General features: G+C 35.8%; 1 protein-coding gene across 4 annotated transcripts in view; it reads left to right on the top strand.

Moving 5' to 3' along the window:
* The window catches only part of LOC128166783 (proto-oncogene tyrosine-protein kinase receptor Ret-like), a 31,668-nt gene extending 12,876 nt beyond the window's left edge, over positions 1-18,792 (top strand). The window contains exons 5-21 of one of the 4 annotated variants that reach the window (XM_052832162.1): positions 291-456; positions 2,594-2,703; positions 5,756-5,863; positions 6,337-6,562; positions 6,647-6,859; positions 6,984-7,235; positions 7,468-7,733; positions 12,040-12,193; positions 12,462-12,569; positions 12,828-13,054; positions 13,283-13,405; positions 14,851-14,921; positions 15,175-15,215; positions 15,328-15,424; positions 16,864-16,963; positions 17,106-17,178; positions 17,458-18,792. In XM_052832162.1, coding sequence (XP_052688122.1) covers positions 291-456; positions 2,594-2,703; positions 5,756-5,863; positions 6,337-6,562; positions 6,647-6,859; positions 6,984-7,235; positions 7,468-7,733; positions 12,040-12,193; positions 12,462-12,569; positions 12,828-13,054; positions 13,283-13,405; positions 14,851-14,921; positions 15,175-15,215; positions 15,328-15,424; positions 16,864-16,963; positions 17,106-17,178; positions 17,458-17,753 — 2,631 coding nt within the window. In that variant the 3' untranslated portion in view covers positions 17,754-18,792. Of the gene's footprint in view, positions 1-290; positions 457-2,593; positions 2,704-5,755; positions 5,864-6,336; positions 6,563-6,646; positions 6,860-6,983; positions 7,236-7,452; positions 7,734-12,039; positions 12,194-12,461; positions 12,570-12,827; positions 13,055-13,282; positions 13,406-14,850; positions 14,922-15,174; positions 15,216-15,327; positions 15,425-16,863; positions 16,964-17,105; positions 17,179-17,457 lie in introns of all 4 variants that reach the window. The other 3 variants (XM_052832160.1, XM_052832159.1, XM_052832161.1) reach the window with 3 other exon arrangements.
* The last annotated feature ends 17 nt before the right edge of the window (positions 18,793-18,809 follow it).

Genomic DNA, 18,809 nt, shown 5'->3' with positions numbered 1-18,809 from the left:
GTGATGGTATATTGCGACGGAATTTCGTATGACGTGGGTATTTTAGAAGAAGTGTCTCTAACTTTTTAAGTAGTTTGCCTCCCACTTTTAAAAACTAAGTGAAATTATCAAAATAACCGAGTGAATTACTGAATATCATAGTAATTGATAATCATTTAATGAAGTAAGAAATTATCGTAGTGTGTTTTTTACTGTACAACATTCAGTTAGAAAGACTATGAATATTGGTTTAAAATGTATGGTCGTGCTGCAATGAAGTATTCTTCAATTCTTTTTTTTTTTTTTCATAGAAAGAAGTAGAAGAGGTTATTGTCGATAAAGATACCCGGGATTTTTCCAAACATGAAATCAAAGTTCTGGAAGGTCAGGAATTCTGTCACCCCCTCCCCGTGCACTGCTTCCAAGTGAAACCTGAGAAAACCATCTGTAATTGTTTCCACACCGTCTGCCGACTTGGTAAGTGGCTCCTGTTAATGCTATCTCATAATAAGTTGACTGTTTGGATCCATTGAGACAGCTTTGATAGTGTCATTTGAACCAGTTATTAAGACCTTAATATTCGCTTAATTGCTGTCATCGCTTCTAAGCCATCTCACTGCTTGACTTTGGTTAACTATATGTACATTGTATGTTTGGCGCGGCGTCAATGTGAGATACCTAAGTATTTCCGTGTTGTTTGGTGCCATGTCATGATGCTGACTTCCTGTTTCTAAGAGGTGCATTGACTCAGCTACTGTGTCATTTCATCTCCGTTTCCCTCAACTGACTTTGAAGTGCGAGTTCAAACCAAAAGCGTTTATAATAAGTCATTTAGTACTAAATCTAAATTTTCATATTTATTCATCTGCATTATGAGTGTTTAAAAAGAACTATTAATACAGTGGCGTGCGAAAATGAGATCTTTTCCCAGATTGTTTTTCATTAAAATTTCACGTCTACTAGTTTTTAAACTATCATCAATGAAATATAAAAATACAATTGAAACTTTCTTGAATGTTTTATCACTATCATTTTGTGATTTTTTGATTTGGTTTTTGAGATAAAGCATGCAATTTTTGGGAATTGTGTGATATCAATTTCTTATAAATGGGACAATTATTTTAATTAGTTTAGTTTAATGAAATATCAGCTATCAGATCATCACTGCGATTTTCTTCTTAAAATTAAAATTAAAAAAATCACCCGCAGTCTTATAATGATGTCTATATCTGTTGACTCAATCGCAACTTCTCGGGCCTTTCCTGCAGAGACCCGAGATGTTGCGAGTGTTGCTTACTGTCCAGTCGAGAGAGAACAAATTATTCTAATTGTCCTGGCAATTTTTTATATTATGAGGCATCTATTGGGCGTTGTCATCCTGGTAAACCACAGGTACCTGACGTTATATTTTTCTCATGCATAATTATATGTAAAAAATATATATCCTCTTCCTTTTAATTCGTAAAATGTTTCACAATGATTGGTTATAGAGTACCTTTATATGTCTGTGTTATGTCGGACATTCCTATAGCATAACATTCACCCTCACATTACGGCCATGTTGACCAACACACTTTGGAAAATATGCTGAAGTTCTTAAAAACAGGTTTAATTTGTAGTAAATTTTGTATTTTTTTATCAGAAAAATTCCTCTAATCTACATATCATCTTCATTGATTTCATACACCACTGAATACGTCAATTTTTATTAATTTCTGACACTGTGAAGGCCTTCTGTACTTTTTGTCTGTCGATTCCATCAGAATGGAGACTTCTTTTTATTGTTCTTGGAAATAATTTTCAGGGGGAGGTGGGGGGGGGGGGGGGAGTTGACAGGCTTGACATCAACAATTGCATACAAACAGGCTTTGTTGTCAATTCTTTTTCACTGTGTCAAAAACCACGCATTTAGTTTTTTCCCCACACGTTTGGAAAATTTGTTTTTTTTTTTAATTTTTGGCCCTGCCCATGAGGCCCTAAGGGCGGTAGGGTCATAAATTTCAAAATTTAGACTCCTCTTATTATAGAAATGCTTCACACCAAATTTGGTAACAATTGGCCATGTAGTTTTCAACAAGTAAAAAATGAAAAATTGTTAACAAATGACGCACTATGACAGACGACGACCAATTGCAATAGGTCACCTGAGTAACCTTACACAGGAGTTATTTCTACTGCATAAGACAAGCTAGTTTTATTCACCGAAACTTGTGATACATGTATACATGTAGGTTACATTCATTTCCAATACAGTGTAGGACAATTCTATCAGAAGACTTAGCTTCAGACTCTGCATGTGATGACAAAGCATAATATCACCGTTAAGTTCAAGAAGTCTATTACCTTATGAGCTATCAGCTGATTCGGCCCTCGGTATCAAAATATTACCCAACATCAAGATGCAGCATGCAATTTGAGATAAAACGCGGTTGTCATAAAACGTGTCTGCGATGTGGGTGAAAAAGTCGTAAAATAATAAGGATTAAGAAAAATAGCAATGAATACGAGGAAATTGATACGTTCATCGACAATTCGATATGCCTAGCTATTTGACAAACTTCAATAGAAGATCAATCTGTTATTTGCTGTTCTCTTTACTCTCTTTTCTTTGCAGAAGTCAATATTACCCGCCCAGAAAACGAGAAAAACGACATTGATCACAAATGTTTAGTGCAAGTGCGTGATCCAGCCATGCTTCTTATGTCGGACAATCCTAACAACGCAGTAAGTGGAGAGAGAACCTTAAGAAACATCAACTTTGTTATAAAACCAAAAAACCAAAAAAGTCAATCGGTTTTTTTGTTTAATCTGTTTCGATGGAAGTCTAGACGCAATGCAATTAATGATGAGGAAGTACTAGTACTCTCTATGAAACGTACATTTTTTAATTTTATATAGTCAATCAGTGTTTACTGTCTATTCAAGATATATAGTGTATTACTATTATTCATTGTGGATGAGTGTGTGTGTGTTTTCTCTGTTTCTTTTCCTTTCTTTATTTTAAAGATGGAAAGGTTAAAGCACCTACACAGATTCGTGTAGACCTGGGCTATTTGTTACGAATGCAAATGTAAAACCGCGGCAAAATTCAATTCCGGGGTTATGTAGCTATATAGAAATGCTGTTTACTATTATGCATGATAAAGTAACAAAAAAGTATAATTACATTATACTGTACATGCGCGGATCCAGAAAATTTTTCCAGGGGGGGGGGTCCGAAGGATAATGGTGTTTGTTTGGGGGGGGGGGCGGGGTCCGAGGCATATTTGCGATAATTATACTATATAAATTTATCCGCGTAAAATCGCGAGAAGCACATCTTGCGAAATTTTCAATACTTTTATTTTTCTGACATATGTAAACCATATCACACTATGATAAAAATTCAGCATCCATGAGGATATGTTCTGGCGATTTTATGGAAAACGGCTGAATCGCGGAAACAAGTACTCGCGTAAAAATAGGCAATTCCCTACAGTATGCATAAAATTAAATTTTCGAAAATGTATTTTTTCATTCAAAATTGCATATTTTTTGCCTATTTGACTTAAATACTTCTTATCCATTATGATATCTATCATAATCAAGTAATTTTCTGCTGATTTGAGAAAATATTTCAGGGTGTAGTGAGCCACCTTAAAATACAGTTCGGCAAGATTTCTACGCTAGTACAGCGTCATTTTCCCACCAAATGTCGACGAGAAGAAACCGAACTTAAAGGGCTCATAACATTACTAATGATTATTATATTTTAAAGTTTTCATATTTATCATTCTGGCAAAAAAGCATTACATAAATTTTGTACCATATTTCTGCCATCCATGCAGAGCTTCATGTCTTCCAAGCACATGCAGGTGTGTATACAGTACTTACCACGGACGTTAAGAACTATTATACAATTAATATTATTTAATGCTCAAGCAGTCGATAGACCCGAATATTTTTCCCGGGGTACAGGGAACGGCTCAGTATGATCTATTGCCCGAGGCCAACGGCCGAGGGCAATAGATCATACTGAGCTGTTCCCTGCACCAAGGGAAAAAATTCGGGTCTATTGACTGTTCAGGCATTAAATAATTGTTTTATGACCTAATTCCGTTTTTAGTTTTTTGTGTTCACAATTATAAATTACAGAAGGTTTTCATACCATTATGCATTCAGTTTAATGTTAATTAATACCAAGATTACCTAAAAGATATATAATTATTTTAAGAACAATAATAAAATAAACATAATTAAGTTATCTTTTAATCTTGTAGCAATTTCACTTTTTCTAAAATTCGTTGCCGATCCAATAGGTCGCAGTCGATTGACCGGCGGTCTAATGGATCGCAGTCAATTGACCGGCAATTCAATAGATCACTTTCAAACCTGAATAGACGTACAACATAGACGAAAATATTTAATCTGTAATAAAACAACGAAATCCCTTTGATTAGGTAATAAATATATATATATATATACACACACCTGTGATTACGCCAGTTTCTGAACAAGTTCGATCAATGTTTATACACGTGTAACCATTGACATACATGTATAATAAAACGGACTATGTTTTAACTTAGAGATCAACTGAGCACAGTGAAAATTTAAGTACATTGTAATTTAAAAGTCGGATATATTGGAAATTGGGTAACGCTTATGTATTCTCGTTGCATAGATTTTATGCGTTAACTAGCAGATTCCAAAATGAAATAAGCCCACATGTGACACATGATACCTGTTCTGAGTGAAAAAGGTCTAAAAATTATTGCATTACGTGACAAATAATAGATGGGAGAATCAGATAACAAGAAGTTAACAACCAAGCTGTGTAGGTCTGGAATCCATTCCACAGCCTCCAGGCGGAAACTAGGGAAACTAGATAGATGTCATGGACGCACAACCCGCTTACTCTGTTCCCCAATGTTACTAAGTTCACAATGAAATATCAAATGATGACAGTAATGTCAGACAAAGGTTTTGCCACGTCCTCCCAATGTTTTAATCACGTCCTACCAATGTTTTAATCAATTGCGATTGATATTTACAAGAATTGTCTTCGGAATTCCTCAATTCTTCTGAAATCAAAGTAGTGATGTGAAGTTATGCATACTGTCTAGGATTATGACTGGCACCCCCCGTCTCTGTCTCTGTTTCTGTCTCTCTCCCTCTCTCTCGAAACAATACATGTCTAGCTAATTGTATAACTCTAATGCAGTTGCAATACACTAACTCCATTTGTTGGTGTTGGTGCAGCATGCATTTGATGTTTGCAAAGCGTTAGAAAGTGACTTTTTTTAATGGCTATCGTAAGCATGTCTGAGAAGTAAAATAAATTACTGTACATTTAATTTTTAAACAAGCTTTTTCAAAGCAACCCCCAAGTTTCTTCGACGTGCAACCGAATGCCAACGCTTTGCAAAGTAGTTCATGGATTGTATGTACATGTACAATGTACTTGATGTATGTTTCCAAAATGCAACACTTGTCTATAAAATATGTATTAAATAAGAAAACAAATAAATTTCCGCGCTAAATTTATTTCATAAAAGAAAATCAAAAAATTTGACAAAAGTGGGATAGCTCTTTGTGTGACTATTTGGTGTAACTGAAGTTTTTACTTTAATTGACGCTGTTGGGTTTTTTTTTTACTTTTGAAGTTGTGCTATTTATTGTAACTTGGCGATTTGCCTGCCTTCAGCCAGGACTTTGGTTTCAGCAAAGCCCGGCTTAAAATCATGTATATAGGCTTTTGTGTATACTCACCATATCTGTCTTTTTTTCGTTTTAGGCCAATCTGACTATTATTATTCCATCAGAGAAATCCCGTGTACCAGTGAGGGAATCTCCAGACATATTTTACGCCACGATATCAAGAATGGCTTCAAGACTTGCAAAGGTAATTGTTACATTTCAAACTGAATTCCACTACATCACATGGCGCAGTGGGCACTTTTGCCTTCTGTATACTCCATCTTGTAATGCATAAAACCATGTAGCAATAGAATGAAAATCTGCAAAAGCATTTCACTAACCGTTTATTAAAAGGTTCTGTTGTCTTAAAATAGTTATACTTGTGCTTATTTACAAAATTACTTCAATCACAATTATCAAATCACTTGTAACAGTTATTAAAAAAAGTAATCAACTTTATGCCGTTGAATATATTTGTTAATGTCTAAAAGATAATTTCGGGGATAAATATGAGTTACTGTAACTTTGAGGCAATTGCTTAAGGAAAAAGTTATGTCTTATTGCGTCTTATTTTGTCGGGCATCTCATCATGTACTAAATCTCAAATTAGACATTTTGGTCATTCGGAAGTTACAACAAATATGTAGCAAAGAAAAAATTCTCTTTTAACCTCTACAGGTCATAGAATTTCCAAATCCCGATAAAGGGGCATTCGCTTTGTCCAAAGGTTCCAATGACGCTTTTGATGTGACGTTCTCTTCCGGAATAGTTTATGTCAATGACGTCACAAAGTTACGGAAGTTAAACTCTCAGGTGAACTTGACAATTGAGCACACGTTTCACCGGCTCACTCTTGTTTTGAATATCGAGGGACCGTATGTACCTGTCGACGACTATCTCTGCAGTAAGTTGTAACAAAATTAAAAATAAAACCTTTTTTTTTTTATCAATTATTCAAATTAATTAAGAGTTGTCAATTTCATTTCAGATGTTACTTGTGCAAGTTACATGGACGAAATATCGTGTAACAAGGGTTGTGGGGTCGGTTCCGGAAACGGGAAATGTCGCTGGCGATCCGGGGACGAAAGGGGGTATTCCCGGAAGTTTTCCACTTGCGTCTCTGACCTGACTACGTGTACAGACCACATGTGTGATGACCGAGAGTCTCTCGATATCCTCATCTGTCCGCAGGACTGCACGAGTAAGGAAACTTTTCCATTTATGCTGAAAAAACCCTTTGCAGTTGTTTATCGTATACTGATGGTTTTTATACTATTGTTGTGTATATTTGTTCAATGAAAGCTACGAATTCAAATTTTTTTCAGCAGCTACAATAAGAGGGGAGGGGTTTTTGAACACTAACTACAACCCTGCTCGGGGCATTGACTCGGGGACCAGTCCTTGTTGGTGTAACTATGCCGGGGAGTGTTCCTGTTTCAGACCTTCGTCTTTCTCAAAAGTGATTCCTACATCCCACATTACGTCAAAGGTGGAGAAGAAGCCCCCAGTCAGAGTCAGGAACCCAGAAACTACGACCGGAAGACTGGATTTCTCCGACTACCCGTTTACACCAAAAGGTACTCAATAAGTAACACACTTATTGAAACGAAAAAAAAAATCATTTACTCTACTGCTTACCATCAATGTTGGTTAATTTTCAAAGTTGATATTTTAAATTTGATATACTTACATCAGAAAATGATAATTTTACAATCTACATGTAGACACCGTCTATCAGTAAGTTGGTTTTTTAAATTTTAAACTGGTTTCAATTTGGTTATATATTTTTTGTAGTCTCTTCCTCTACAGCCCAGTCTCAGAGTAACTCGGGTATAGGGTGCGACTGGCACTGCCGCACAACCATTGCCGCTGTCACAGGCTGTGTGGGCGCCCTCATCTGCGTCATAGTCTTAACATGGCGATTGCGACGGCTCCATTGTCACGCGGGTCAAACTCTCAAACACGTGGGCAGTGCTGCGTCTATTTCCGGTGTCCCTTCGGAATACCATGAGGATTATCGGATTCCACACACATCCCCGCAATGGTCCCCAAAACGATCACCAGATTATAATATGGTATGTGTTTTTGCCTCGGGTACTTATTGACCGTATTTCTTTCTCTTTATTAGACCAGAGGAGCATAAGTAAAACCATATCATCTATATAAAAAAAATGTGAATTGAAGAACGCAAGAGTATAGAATTGATTTGACAGACGTCGCAGTGACACCCAGTTTAGTCCACAATTGATGTTAAATAGGGTCTTAGACGTCCCGCAGCCACGACAAACTCCAATCCACAACAGTGTTTGCCTCATTAATTCCTGGAATTGACAAGATTGTTGCACTCCAAGCCAATTTATCTGGTTTTTAGGTCACCTGAGTCACTCAGGTGACCTATTGCAATTGGTCTTCGTCCGTCGTCGTGCGTTGTGCGTCGTGCGTCGTGCGTCGTGCGTTAACAATTTTACATTTTTAACTTCTTCTTGGAAACTACCAGGCCAATCGTTACCATTTTTTGTGTGAAGCATCTATATGGTAAGAAGAATCTAAATTGTGAAATTTATGGCTCTACCACCCCTGGGGTGCCACGGGCGGGGCCAAATATGCAAAAAAAGCCAAATTTTCAAAAATCTTCTTCTCTACTTCCACACATGTGAGGGAAAAACTGAATGCATGGTTATGATGTCCATGAGGCCCTCTACCAAAATTGTGAAATTTATGGTCCCTGGGTCAGGGGTTCTGGCTCTAGGGTGGGGCCAATATGGCCATATAGTAAAAATGTATTAAAATCTTAGAAAATCTTCTTCTCTACTCCCATATATATTTGTTAAAAACTAAATGCATGGTTATGATGTCCATGAAGCCCTCTACCTTAATTGTGAAATTCATGACCCCTGGGTCAGGGGTTCAGGCTCTAGGGTGGGGCCAATATGGCCAAATAGTAAAAATGTATTAAATCTTAGAAAATCTTCTTCTCTACTATCATATATATTTGTTAAAAACTAAATGCATGATAATGATGTCCATGAAGCCCTCAACCTAAATTGTGAAATTCATGACCCCTTTGTTAGGTGTTCATGCTCTAGGGTGGGGCCAATATGGCCATATAGTAAAAATGTATTAAATCTTAGAAAATCTTCTTCTCTACTCTCATATATATTTGTTAAATACTAAATGCATGATTATGATGTCCATGAAGCCCTCTACCTAAATTGTGAAATTCATGACCCCTGGGTCAGGGGTTCAGGCTCTAGGGTGGGGCCAATATGGCCAAATAGTAAAAATATATTAAATCTTAGAAAATCTTCTTCTCTACTCCCATATATATTTGTTAAAAACTAAATGCATGTTTATGATGTCCATGAAGCCCTCTACCTTAATTGTGAAATTCACGACCCCTCGGTCAGGGGTTCAGGCTCTAGGGTGGGGCCGATATGGCCAAATAGTAAAAGGAAAACTAAATTCATTATTTTGTAGACCAGATCTTTTAGTTTTTCACCAGAATTATAGGTTTCACAGTACTTTTTGAATAAAATGTGGTTGTCATTACAAATTTATAATTTTTCTACTCCAGTATGAAACCTAATTAATTAGATGCATATATGAGACTCCATGACAAGTTTGTGTATTGGATATATGCTACTCAGGTGACCGTTAAGGCCAATTGGCCTCTTGTTTGTTTATTGATAAAAACTGTTGATCATACTGAATTAATGCTGTGGATCCGACGTTTTAGTCAGCATTCATTCGCAATTATTGTCATGTCCTTGTATTTAATCACGACGAAGGACAGATAAAAGAAAACAATTCAAATATCATTTTTTTACAAAACGAAAAGGGGGACATGGATTTTAAGCACGGAAAAGGCTTCAATCATTTTACAAAGCGCACGTATTTTTATTTTTTCCCATTGAAAGCGGCATAAACTTATTTTTGAAGAGTGTTAGGGTGGAGGGTATTTTGTTGATCTTCCCTCAGACCTTGGGGAAAATTCTGTTATCCTTCAGAAATCAAACTATATTAAAGATAAAATGGAAATGATCGGAATGACTGAGGGTAGCACGCTGAACAATTGTATGTAGGAAGATTTTTAAGGTTATTTGCCTTTGAAGTGTTACGGATAAATAACTGGTTTCTGAATAATTACAAGTACGGTAACCTCCGACCGTTCGTTTTTCTCCTTTTTGTCGAGACAAGTTTTCTGTAGCAAATCACATAACAGTTTTATTGTATCCACAGTTCTGCGACTTCGACCTTCGCTCTATGGAGTGACGCGCATTAATCAAAATTTTTCAATATTTCTATATTTAAGATAGTTAAACACACCAAGAAGTTTTGTATAAGCAAGCGATTTTCCACCTTTTTGATTCCACTGCAACAAAGGGGAAGATTTGCGTTAAGTTTAAATTTTTTTTTTTACAATATCAGCAGATTTGTTATACCAAGATCTGTATCCAGCATTTTAATAAACATTGAATTACTTCCAAAATGTCATCAGTATAGTAGATCGAAATTAAATGTGAAATGGAATTCAGTGATAGAAATGCATAAATCGATTACATTTTACCCTTTTTAGTTCGGCGTACCCAAACACCTTTACGAAATATTAGTATTTCCAAAGCAAACTGGAAACTTATTATTTTTATACATAGCGCGTTTAACATATCTGTCTCTTTCGTGCCTTATAGTAGGATTTAAAACAATTATATATGCAAAAAAATGTTTAAAAGTGGATGAGATATGAAGGATTTGTTTTGCTTTTGAAAAACCTTTAAAATGACATCTTTTATTGATATGTCACAGCATTTTAGCTTCTTTCTTCCCCAAATAAACTGTGTTAGGCACGAAATGAATTCGGTGTTATATTACTAGATCTATCACCATCAGAGTAATACTTTTCATGTTAATTATTCGGTAGAATGGGATAGGTGGAAATTGATAAGTAAGTAATAATTAAGTAATAATCATCATTAAAGAGACATGGTGACACACACAAACCTATAATTTGCCAAATACCAGATCTACACGATTTCCACATATCTTATATATCATATGAAAATATGTACTTTTGAAAAATCACGTTGTTCAGACGTAAATTAAACGAATCAAAAAGAGAAAATTAGAATTATCCGATGGGTCAACACATAAATATTGAGTTTCCTTTCCGCTAACCATGGCCACGCGAGCGCGGGGGAATGTAAATTACTGCAGCAGGGCATACCGGTATATCACGAGCGAGCGGCTTCTCAGTAAAGCCTGATGTCTTCAAGAACGTTATATTTAAGATGCACTCTGTATGAATGCATATTTCATACTACAGACATCGAATAACTTCAAATTCCAATTCTTTTCTCTGTGCGTCAATCCCACTGTAACTATTTTTAGACATCAATCACGTGACTCAGATCACTTGCTTTTTCCGGATGACTTTTATCGACTTGTAAACTGATATGTGTTCGCTTTTTAAAAAGGCGTGAATCCTCCCGTATGATCAAATTTCGTACATTTCTTCTTATTTGCTTTTATCTTAGTTAAAAATTAAAGGGACCTAGACACGATTTGAGATAAAAAGATTTGTATTTAATTTTTCTGTATCGAATGATTTATTTGTGTATTTTGAATGATTCACCAAAATTTCAATGCTAGAAATCAAGTTACAAGCGAAATACTGAAGAAAAGAAGTCAGTTTTATCGAAAAAAAGCTCGAGTATTATATTTGTTTACAAATAATATAAAGTAAAGAAATCATCATTGTGGCAACAAGATAAAATGATTTAATTTGTTCTTAAATACTTTAATCAACAACAAAAAGCAGCAAAAAATAGAGTGAAACTTATACCAATACAATGCATATGCAGACAATAACAAGACTCGAGGTTTGTTTACAAAACAAAGAATTCTAACCTCTGTAACTTGCTTCTAGCCCTATATTTGACTTTCAGATTTTGACAAAGCATTCAAAACATCCATATTAGCCATTATAAAAAATGAAAAAAAAAAAATTTGAAATTTTTTTTTTTGAATTTTTTTTTGGACAAATTTGAGGTCAAATCGTGTCCAAGTCCCTTTAAAACATCCCTTTTGAGTCCCCGTGTTACTTTTACTTTATAACGCCAGTATTTTTCACAGAATATTGATATTAAAAAGTATATTTTGCATAGTCTTTTAAACACCATGAAAACCCCTCATTACCTAATTATATGGTAGAACTTTTTAGACACAGGTCACTTGTCTTTAACCAAACACTGCTTATTAACTATAATGACTATTTTCGTACAAGTTCAATGAAGTTTAAGTTTAAAAATATCCCTCACTATTTAGTAATAGAAAAGTGTGTTAAAGTATATATCAATAAACTATACCACCCTGGGTTTTATAAAGGCCAGTGAGGATCACAAATGGGAGTTTCCTCGTGACAAATTGAAACTGGACGAGACCATAGGGGAGGGGGAGTTTGGGCGCGTTGCGAAGGCCAAAGCGTTCGGAATGGACGGTCCAGAGGGCTACAAGTGCGTGGCTGTCAAGATGCTGAAAAGTAAGTTCATTGTCTTAGAGGAAGACTTAATCCTTTAATATCGTACGAGAATTTTACTGCTTTTTATTCTCAGACAGTTCCGTTATTCAGGGAAATGAGCTTCAACGTTTTGTAATATTGTTGACACATCACCTTAGAATATGAAGCTTAATCATCATCTTGAAATCCTTTGTCAAATTCAAAATGTCTTTGATGAGAAATACGTAGACATGGCGCTCATGTGTGTTTCCGTTTATCTTCACGGTCATTTTACATTTTATTTTTTCAGACTGTGATTCAAACGGTGAATTACAGGATTTATTATCGGAGTACAACCTTCTTAAGGACATTGACCACCCAAATGTCATCAAGCTGCTAGGCGCATGCACCAGAAATGGTACTCACTTCACATCTCGTCATCTTTAAAAAAAACATAAATTTTATTCTCCATACCCTGTTAGAAAAATGTATGTCCCCTAAGGAGATTTTTAAGTAACTTGTTTCACAGTGAACGACGACTTTCTAATAAATGAAACGTGTGTTATTGTTTTAAGATTTATTAATTTTGATGGATTACTTTATATAAAACTGGAAAGGTGTACAATGCAGTAAAATTGATTGACTGATATTGAATGATGCCATATGTTGTCTGTAGGTCCCTTCTATGTGATAGTGGAGTACTGCGAGCACGGCTCCCTGCTGCAGTATTTAAGGAACTCAAGGCTGGAGGAGAACGGCTACATTAATCACCGTTGCAGACGATACTTCAGGTCGCAGTCAGAGAGCGGGAACTCCACGGAGCCAGAGCTCCTGAACATCAGAGACCTGTTGTCGTTTGCTTGGCAAATCTCAAAAGGAATGCAATATCTCAGTGAAATCAAGGTAACAAATAAGGCTGAGCACTTCTTGCAATTGATTTCCTTGGATGATGATCAACGAAAAGAGATGCATTACGAATCATGATACCCCATTATTCACATTGATTTGAAAGAGAAAATTAGGTCCAATCAACCTTGGGTTCACAGAGTTGGAAAGACGTAATAAATACCCCTAAGACCTGAAACAAGGGTGCGTTTTGTATTTGATGTTGCTCTATTTTTTCCCTATTAGCTTGTACATCGGGATCTTGCTGCAAGAAACGTTTTGGTTGGTACCGGCAAGGTTCTGAAGATATCCGATTTCGGTCTTACCAGAGATGTATACGAAGCAGACACATATCTCAAAAGGAGTAAAGTGAGTTGTTCCCTAGGTAACCTCACGTATCTCAAACAGATTAAAAGAATTTTTTTGTACATGTATTCTCGCATATAAAAAAGAAGTGAAGCAAGGTGCCTCATGGACAATGTCACATACTTTAAGGTGGTTTGGGACTTATGTCGATATTAATGTGGATTAAAGTACATTATAATTGAAATACTTTCACCGCTTTAGAATTTTCAAATTTTAAAATATTTAACCAAAAATAAAAATGGCTTTTAAAAACATTTGGAGAGGTAAAAATTGTAAAACCCCCAGCGGAATTCGAACTCATGACTTACAGATTCGCAGGAAACCCTTTAACCCCTGCGCTACTGTGTTAGATGACAATTTTGGGAAAGAAACTACTTATATAATTACACTTGGTTTTTTCGTTTATTTCGATAAACAATACGTCACAACATGGAAGTGTCCTATACCATCTTAAAAGGAGAACAATATATGTATTCATGCAAGTTGTTCTATGATAAATCGCATATCTCAAAAAGAGTAAAGCAAGTTTTTTTCACTATATTTTACGGTATTCCAAACGAGTAAGTTGATTTCTAATTAATCTCACATGTCTCAAAATCGGGTTAATTAGCTGTCTTCTAAAAAGCCTGCATATCTCAATTTCAATCTCGGGGGTAGAATAAATTGCCTCGCTTGTAAGCTTTGTAAAATCCTAGCAGATCTTTCAAGTGCAATAAGAATGATCTTGAAATATTCACGATTTTAATGTCATTCCTTTACCATTAACTTTTAACTTGAATTGCACATCAATGTTATTGTTATCCGCCTATGAATTTAAAAGTTGGTAGAATAGCTAAAATTTCCGAGTTCAGATCGGTTACTCAATTGCAAATTTACATTAAAATTATTGAACACCCACCAAGGTTGTTACGCTGAGATCGCTAATCTTGGAGCAGATCCTAGATAAGCCGCAGTGATGGCTTAACGTCAATGAAAAGGCTGTCATTGACCGCTGCAGAGCCTTGATCCATTTCTGTATAAAAATTAAACTGGGATATTTTTGTGTTAGGTGTATTAATAACTTTTGGTTAATCTTAATTGCATTCTGAAATTTCCATAGTTATGTTTCACAATCCAGAAATATATCCTTGCCATCTATCAACATGTTTTGTTGCGATATAAGTTTTGGACGAACGATATTCTCGGTAGTAACATGATATTGCAAAATGTCTCCCTTTTTAATAATCTTATCATACCTCTAGGCCTTCCTTTACAGTTATCAGAAGAGATTAATGATATGTAGAACTGTTGTATCTTCTAGTTTTACAACCATTAATGAAAAAATCGGCTGACTGATTGGAAATGACAATCCTTACTGAAAGTGTTCTTCACCTTTAAATTCGATAAAAATCGATAGTTGCAAGTAAAATATAACTTTCCTAAGAAAGATAACTCCTGCTTTATTTTAGGGTAGAATTCCAGTGAAATGGCTAGCACCAGAATCGTTATATGCCCAGGTGTACACAACTCAAAGTGACGTGTAAGTATTTATTTTATTAAAACTCGGACTTAATTTATTTTGTTCAAATGTTTCATCAACAATGATTGACATTTTGTTATTCAGTAAGCAGTGTAGTGTAGTCACTGTACTGGTCAATGTTGTGAAGGAAACAAAAAAGTAATTCAGGTTGTCCGTACAACGTTTGCTTTATTATTTTACAACAGATCATATAGTTTTAAAGTTTTACTATATATAGAAAAAAAGTTTAAAATAGTTTATTGGATTATTTTAGGTGGTCGTTTGGTATTGTATTGTGGGAGATTGTAACACTAGGTAAGACCTCGAATGCCAAACGAAAGTTTGAGATGTCAATAAATAAAAATAAAAAACGGCTACTAGTTTTGGCAGGTGCTTTTAAACTTCAGTTAAACCTTAATACTTTTAGGAGCCCCGCCCTACCCCGGTGTCCCTCCAGAGAGGTTATATAACCTGCTGATAGCGGGGTATCGGATGGACCGGCCGGAGGGCTGCTCCGATGAACTGTGAGTACCTAGCTAGCTTACTCACCTTTTTTGTAAGTACTGACTTACTTAGCTTCTTCGCCTTTTCTGTAAGTACTGACTTGCTTAGCTTCTTCGCCTTTTCTGTAAGAACTCGCTTAGAACCATTTTAACAAGGGATTGGACTTTGGGTAATTGTGTCAAGCAGCAATGAGATGTAGGTACATGTACATGTATGTCTATATATTTACATTTTCCAGTGTCTTTGCCTGTGATAACACTACGTATCGATTTTGTACTATAAAACCCATAGTACAAATGACGCCAAATTGCGGCGCCAGCGGGGTTTGCTGATTTATATTTTTATATTTAATCGTACGATGGCTTAAAATTATATAAATATAAGTAATAAGGAATCATTCTTTGAATACTATGAGGTGATAATTTCGGTCGGGGCGTGATCAAATCTATCATAAAGCCCTTCGGGCTTTATTGGATTTGATCACGCCCCGACCGAAATTATCACCTCATAATACTTAAAGAATGATTCCTTATTCCTTATTTCATTGCTAGACACTCATCCAAGCCTCCTGAAATCAACAAGAGTTGTCTGGCTTTTGAGCTATGACGACGCAACCTATGCATATTTCACTTGAAACCCATATCATTTTTAACTTGTTTTTGATGCAAGAAAAAGATAGTTACATCCTACCGAAAGTCCAAGGTCTAGTTTTAATGGTTCTACTTAGCTTCCTCACCTTTTTTGTGAATACTTTCTAAGTAACCTGCATGCCTAACCTTTCAACGTCACAGTATCCGCGAGTACAAGGACACATCATTTCGTGTTATTATTTACGAGGGAGCGATGGCATTTCTATATCTTGTTTATTTTGTACTCTTGACTACTTATTGTACTTCCTCGATTAAGACTATGACTTAGTGAATATAAAATATAAGTGTATGAGCCATTGCCTCGAGAAAGAGGTATCTGTGCGAGGTGGCAGTGACATTAACTATGTAAGCAATTTTTCGTCATCCATCTCTCTGTATATAAGGATTGAGAGGGTCCTTAATCTGAATGGCACTTTGTCGTACTGTAGTCAAGTTTTATGACAATCCTGACTTTGGTTGAAGCACCGTCTAATGGTTTCCCTTCAAATTGTTCTTGGTTTAGGATGATACTGATATTTAGACTTTTTCCTATGAGAAGTGGTAAATGTGTATTCTAACAGTAACGATTTTCATTTCTCTAGGGTACTGTGTATTTATTAGTCAAGGAATAATTTCAATGACGTATATAGTTCAAGTCAGTGAAAGGTTGCTGCCTGCTTTCTTAATTTTCATGTACTGGTTCCAACAATTTTTTGGCGAGAAAAAACCCCTGCCTTTTTGGCAATGGCAAGAGAGCCCAAATCTTTAATCATAAAGCAGTATCTGTTCCGTTTTTCGTACAACATATACAAACCTAGTTTCCAATATAGGTATGCAGTGATGCAGAAATGTTGGAAAGCAGATCCAACGGACAGGCCAGTATTCTCTAGTCTAACAGGAATCTTCGATGGAATGCTTCAACAGAGAACTGTAAGGGTTTTTACTTCTTCAGTATTGTCTGTAAATACATTGCACATACATCGTAACAAGCATAACCTTTGAATTTATCGTATAAATTGTTGTCCCAACAAACGTAAACATCCAGAGATACCAAATATAACTCATTTTACAGGAATATTTGGAGCTTACCGGAGGATTTGAGAATGTTGATACAGATCTCTTTGACATGTGCCCAGATGCCAATGGTATTTATAAAAAAAAATATACATTCATTTTGTTTTGGGGTTTTTTTCTCCTCGGTTGTAATCGGAATATAAAGAAAGCATGACCATTTCTAGATTATTTTTATCTTCCTGTTAAGAAGAGTTCATTATAAAAAATACAGGGAAAGAAATCAAACTCTAAAGCTTTGGTTTTCTCTCAATCAATATATAGTTATTGGCTACAAAACTCATAATTATTTTTTTCTTTGTTGAAATTAACTAGTAATTTGATGACTTCACAGACTGATTAATTGCCCCTAGCTATTTATTATGCAGTTGACAGTCGACGAGAACCACCTATTTCCAGGGAGAGGAAGGAAGTGGGAGTGGGTACAAAGGACCAGGTGGGCAGTGGAGACCCTTATCTGACGCCGGCATCCCGGAGTGACGTCATCAACCAGAAGTGCAATGAACTCCAGTGTCCGTCGGAGTGTAGTGTTCAAAATGATGAGAATGTCGCATTACTGCTAGAATGTCGAACGGCGGTGTTCTCAAATTCGCTAGAAAGTGAAGACGAAGACATGCCCCTCAAGCAACCTTTCCAAGCCGTCGCGTAATGGTTGATGCTAAAACACTGGGATTTCTTCAATTGATATAAAAGCTGGATAATTACTGTGAGCTTGTTTGCTGACTAGTCTATTTGTTAAAAGCGAAAATAGGTTCAAATTCATGTGAAACCTTGTTACATACGTCACATTTCTGGGAGTGGACACATTTTGAAGGAGTGATTTCCCCTAACATGTTGCACAATACGTTTGTGCATGTGATGCCTATTCTTAGATATTAACCTCCAAAAACTCGTACATGATTGTCCTACTTTTCGCTGGTACTTTGAATTTCTCTTTGCAGTATTCATGCATTTGTTTAATGGATGATCATGTTTATTGTATCTGAAAGATGATATCACAAAATGTAATTAATCATATATTGATTATTTGATTTCATATTGTGAACCAACAATTCCACACCGAGACTGTTAAATCAGCAAGGACTGAATTACATAGAGTTCAGCATCCATACACGAGATATTACATTGTTTGATTAGTGTAGCTGCTATATATTGGCGACTGTTATTTGGTCAAGTCAAATTTTGTCAGCTGTCCGTGTTTTGAATTTGTGTCAATTTTTTTTTATCAGTGCAAGGTATTGGTCCTTTATTTATATCTTCTCTTTTTTTTTCAAGTTTTATTATTTTTAACTGTTGTTTACGATGGCTATTTAAAAAGGACCACCCACTGTTAAGTGGCCGTGGTAAAGAAGACACAGGGTCGTTATTCATTGTGACTTCTTTGGGGGTGACAAGTTTACCCTTGGTGAATGTTGAAAATAAGAGGAGACTGCTTCTGGACATCTCCTTTTTGTACATTGAATGTTTTGTTACCATTTTGAATATTTTGCATGTTGTTTCTCGCAATTTTGACATGCTTATTGTACATAATTGATCAGTTGTTACCCTATGGTTGGTAGAATAACTTTGATGAGCGTTATTTGAAGTTTGTGTTACGTGTATGAGAGAGAGTAAACATCTAAATCATCAATATATCATTGTTCTTTCATGAAATAATGAAGTATCATAGAATTGATGTACTCGAACATAAGTAAAAGAATTCATG

Source organism: Crassostrea angulata, chromosome 10 (assembly GCF_025612915.1).
Source record: "Crassostrea angulata isolate pt1a10 chromosome 10, ASM2561291v2, whole genome shotgun sequence".
NCBI lineage: Eukaryota > Metazoa > Mollusca > Bivalvia > Ostreida > Ostreidae > Magallana > Magallana angulata.
The sequence above is the reverse complement of the archived record's forward strand: the minus strand, read 5'-3'. Positions and strand labels throughout refer to the sequence as shown.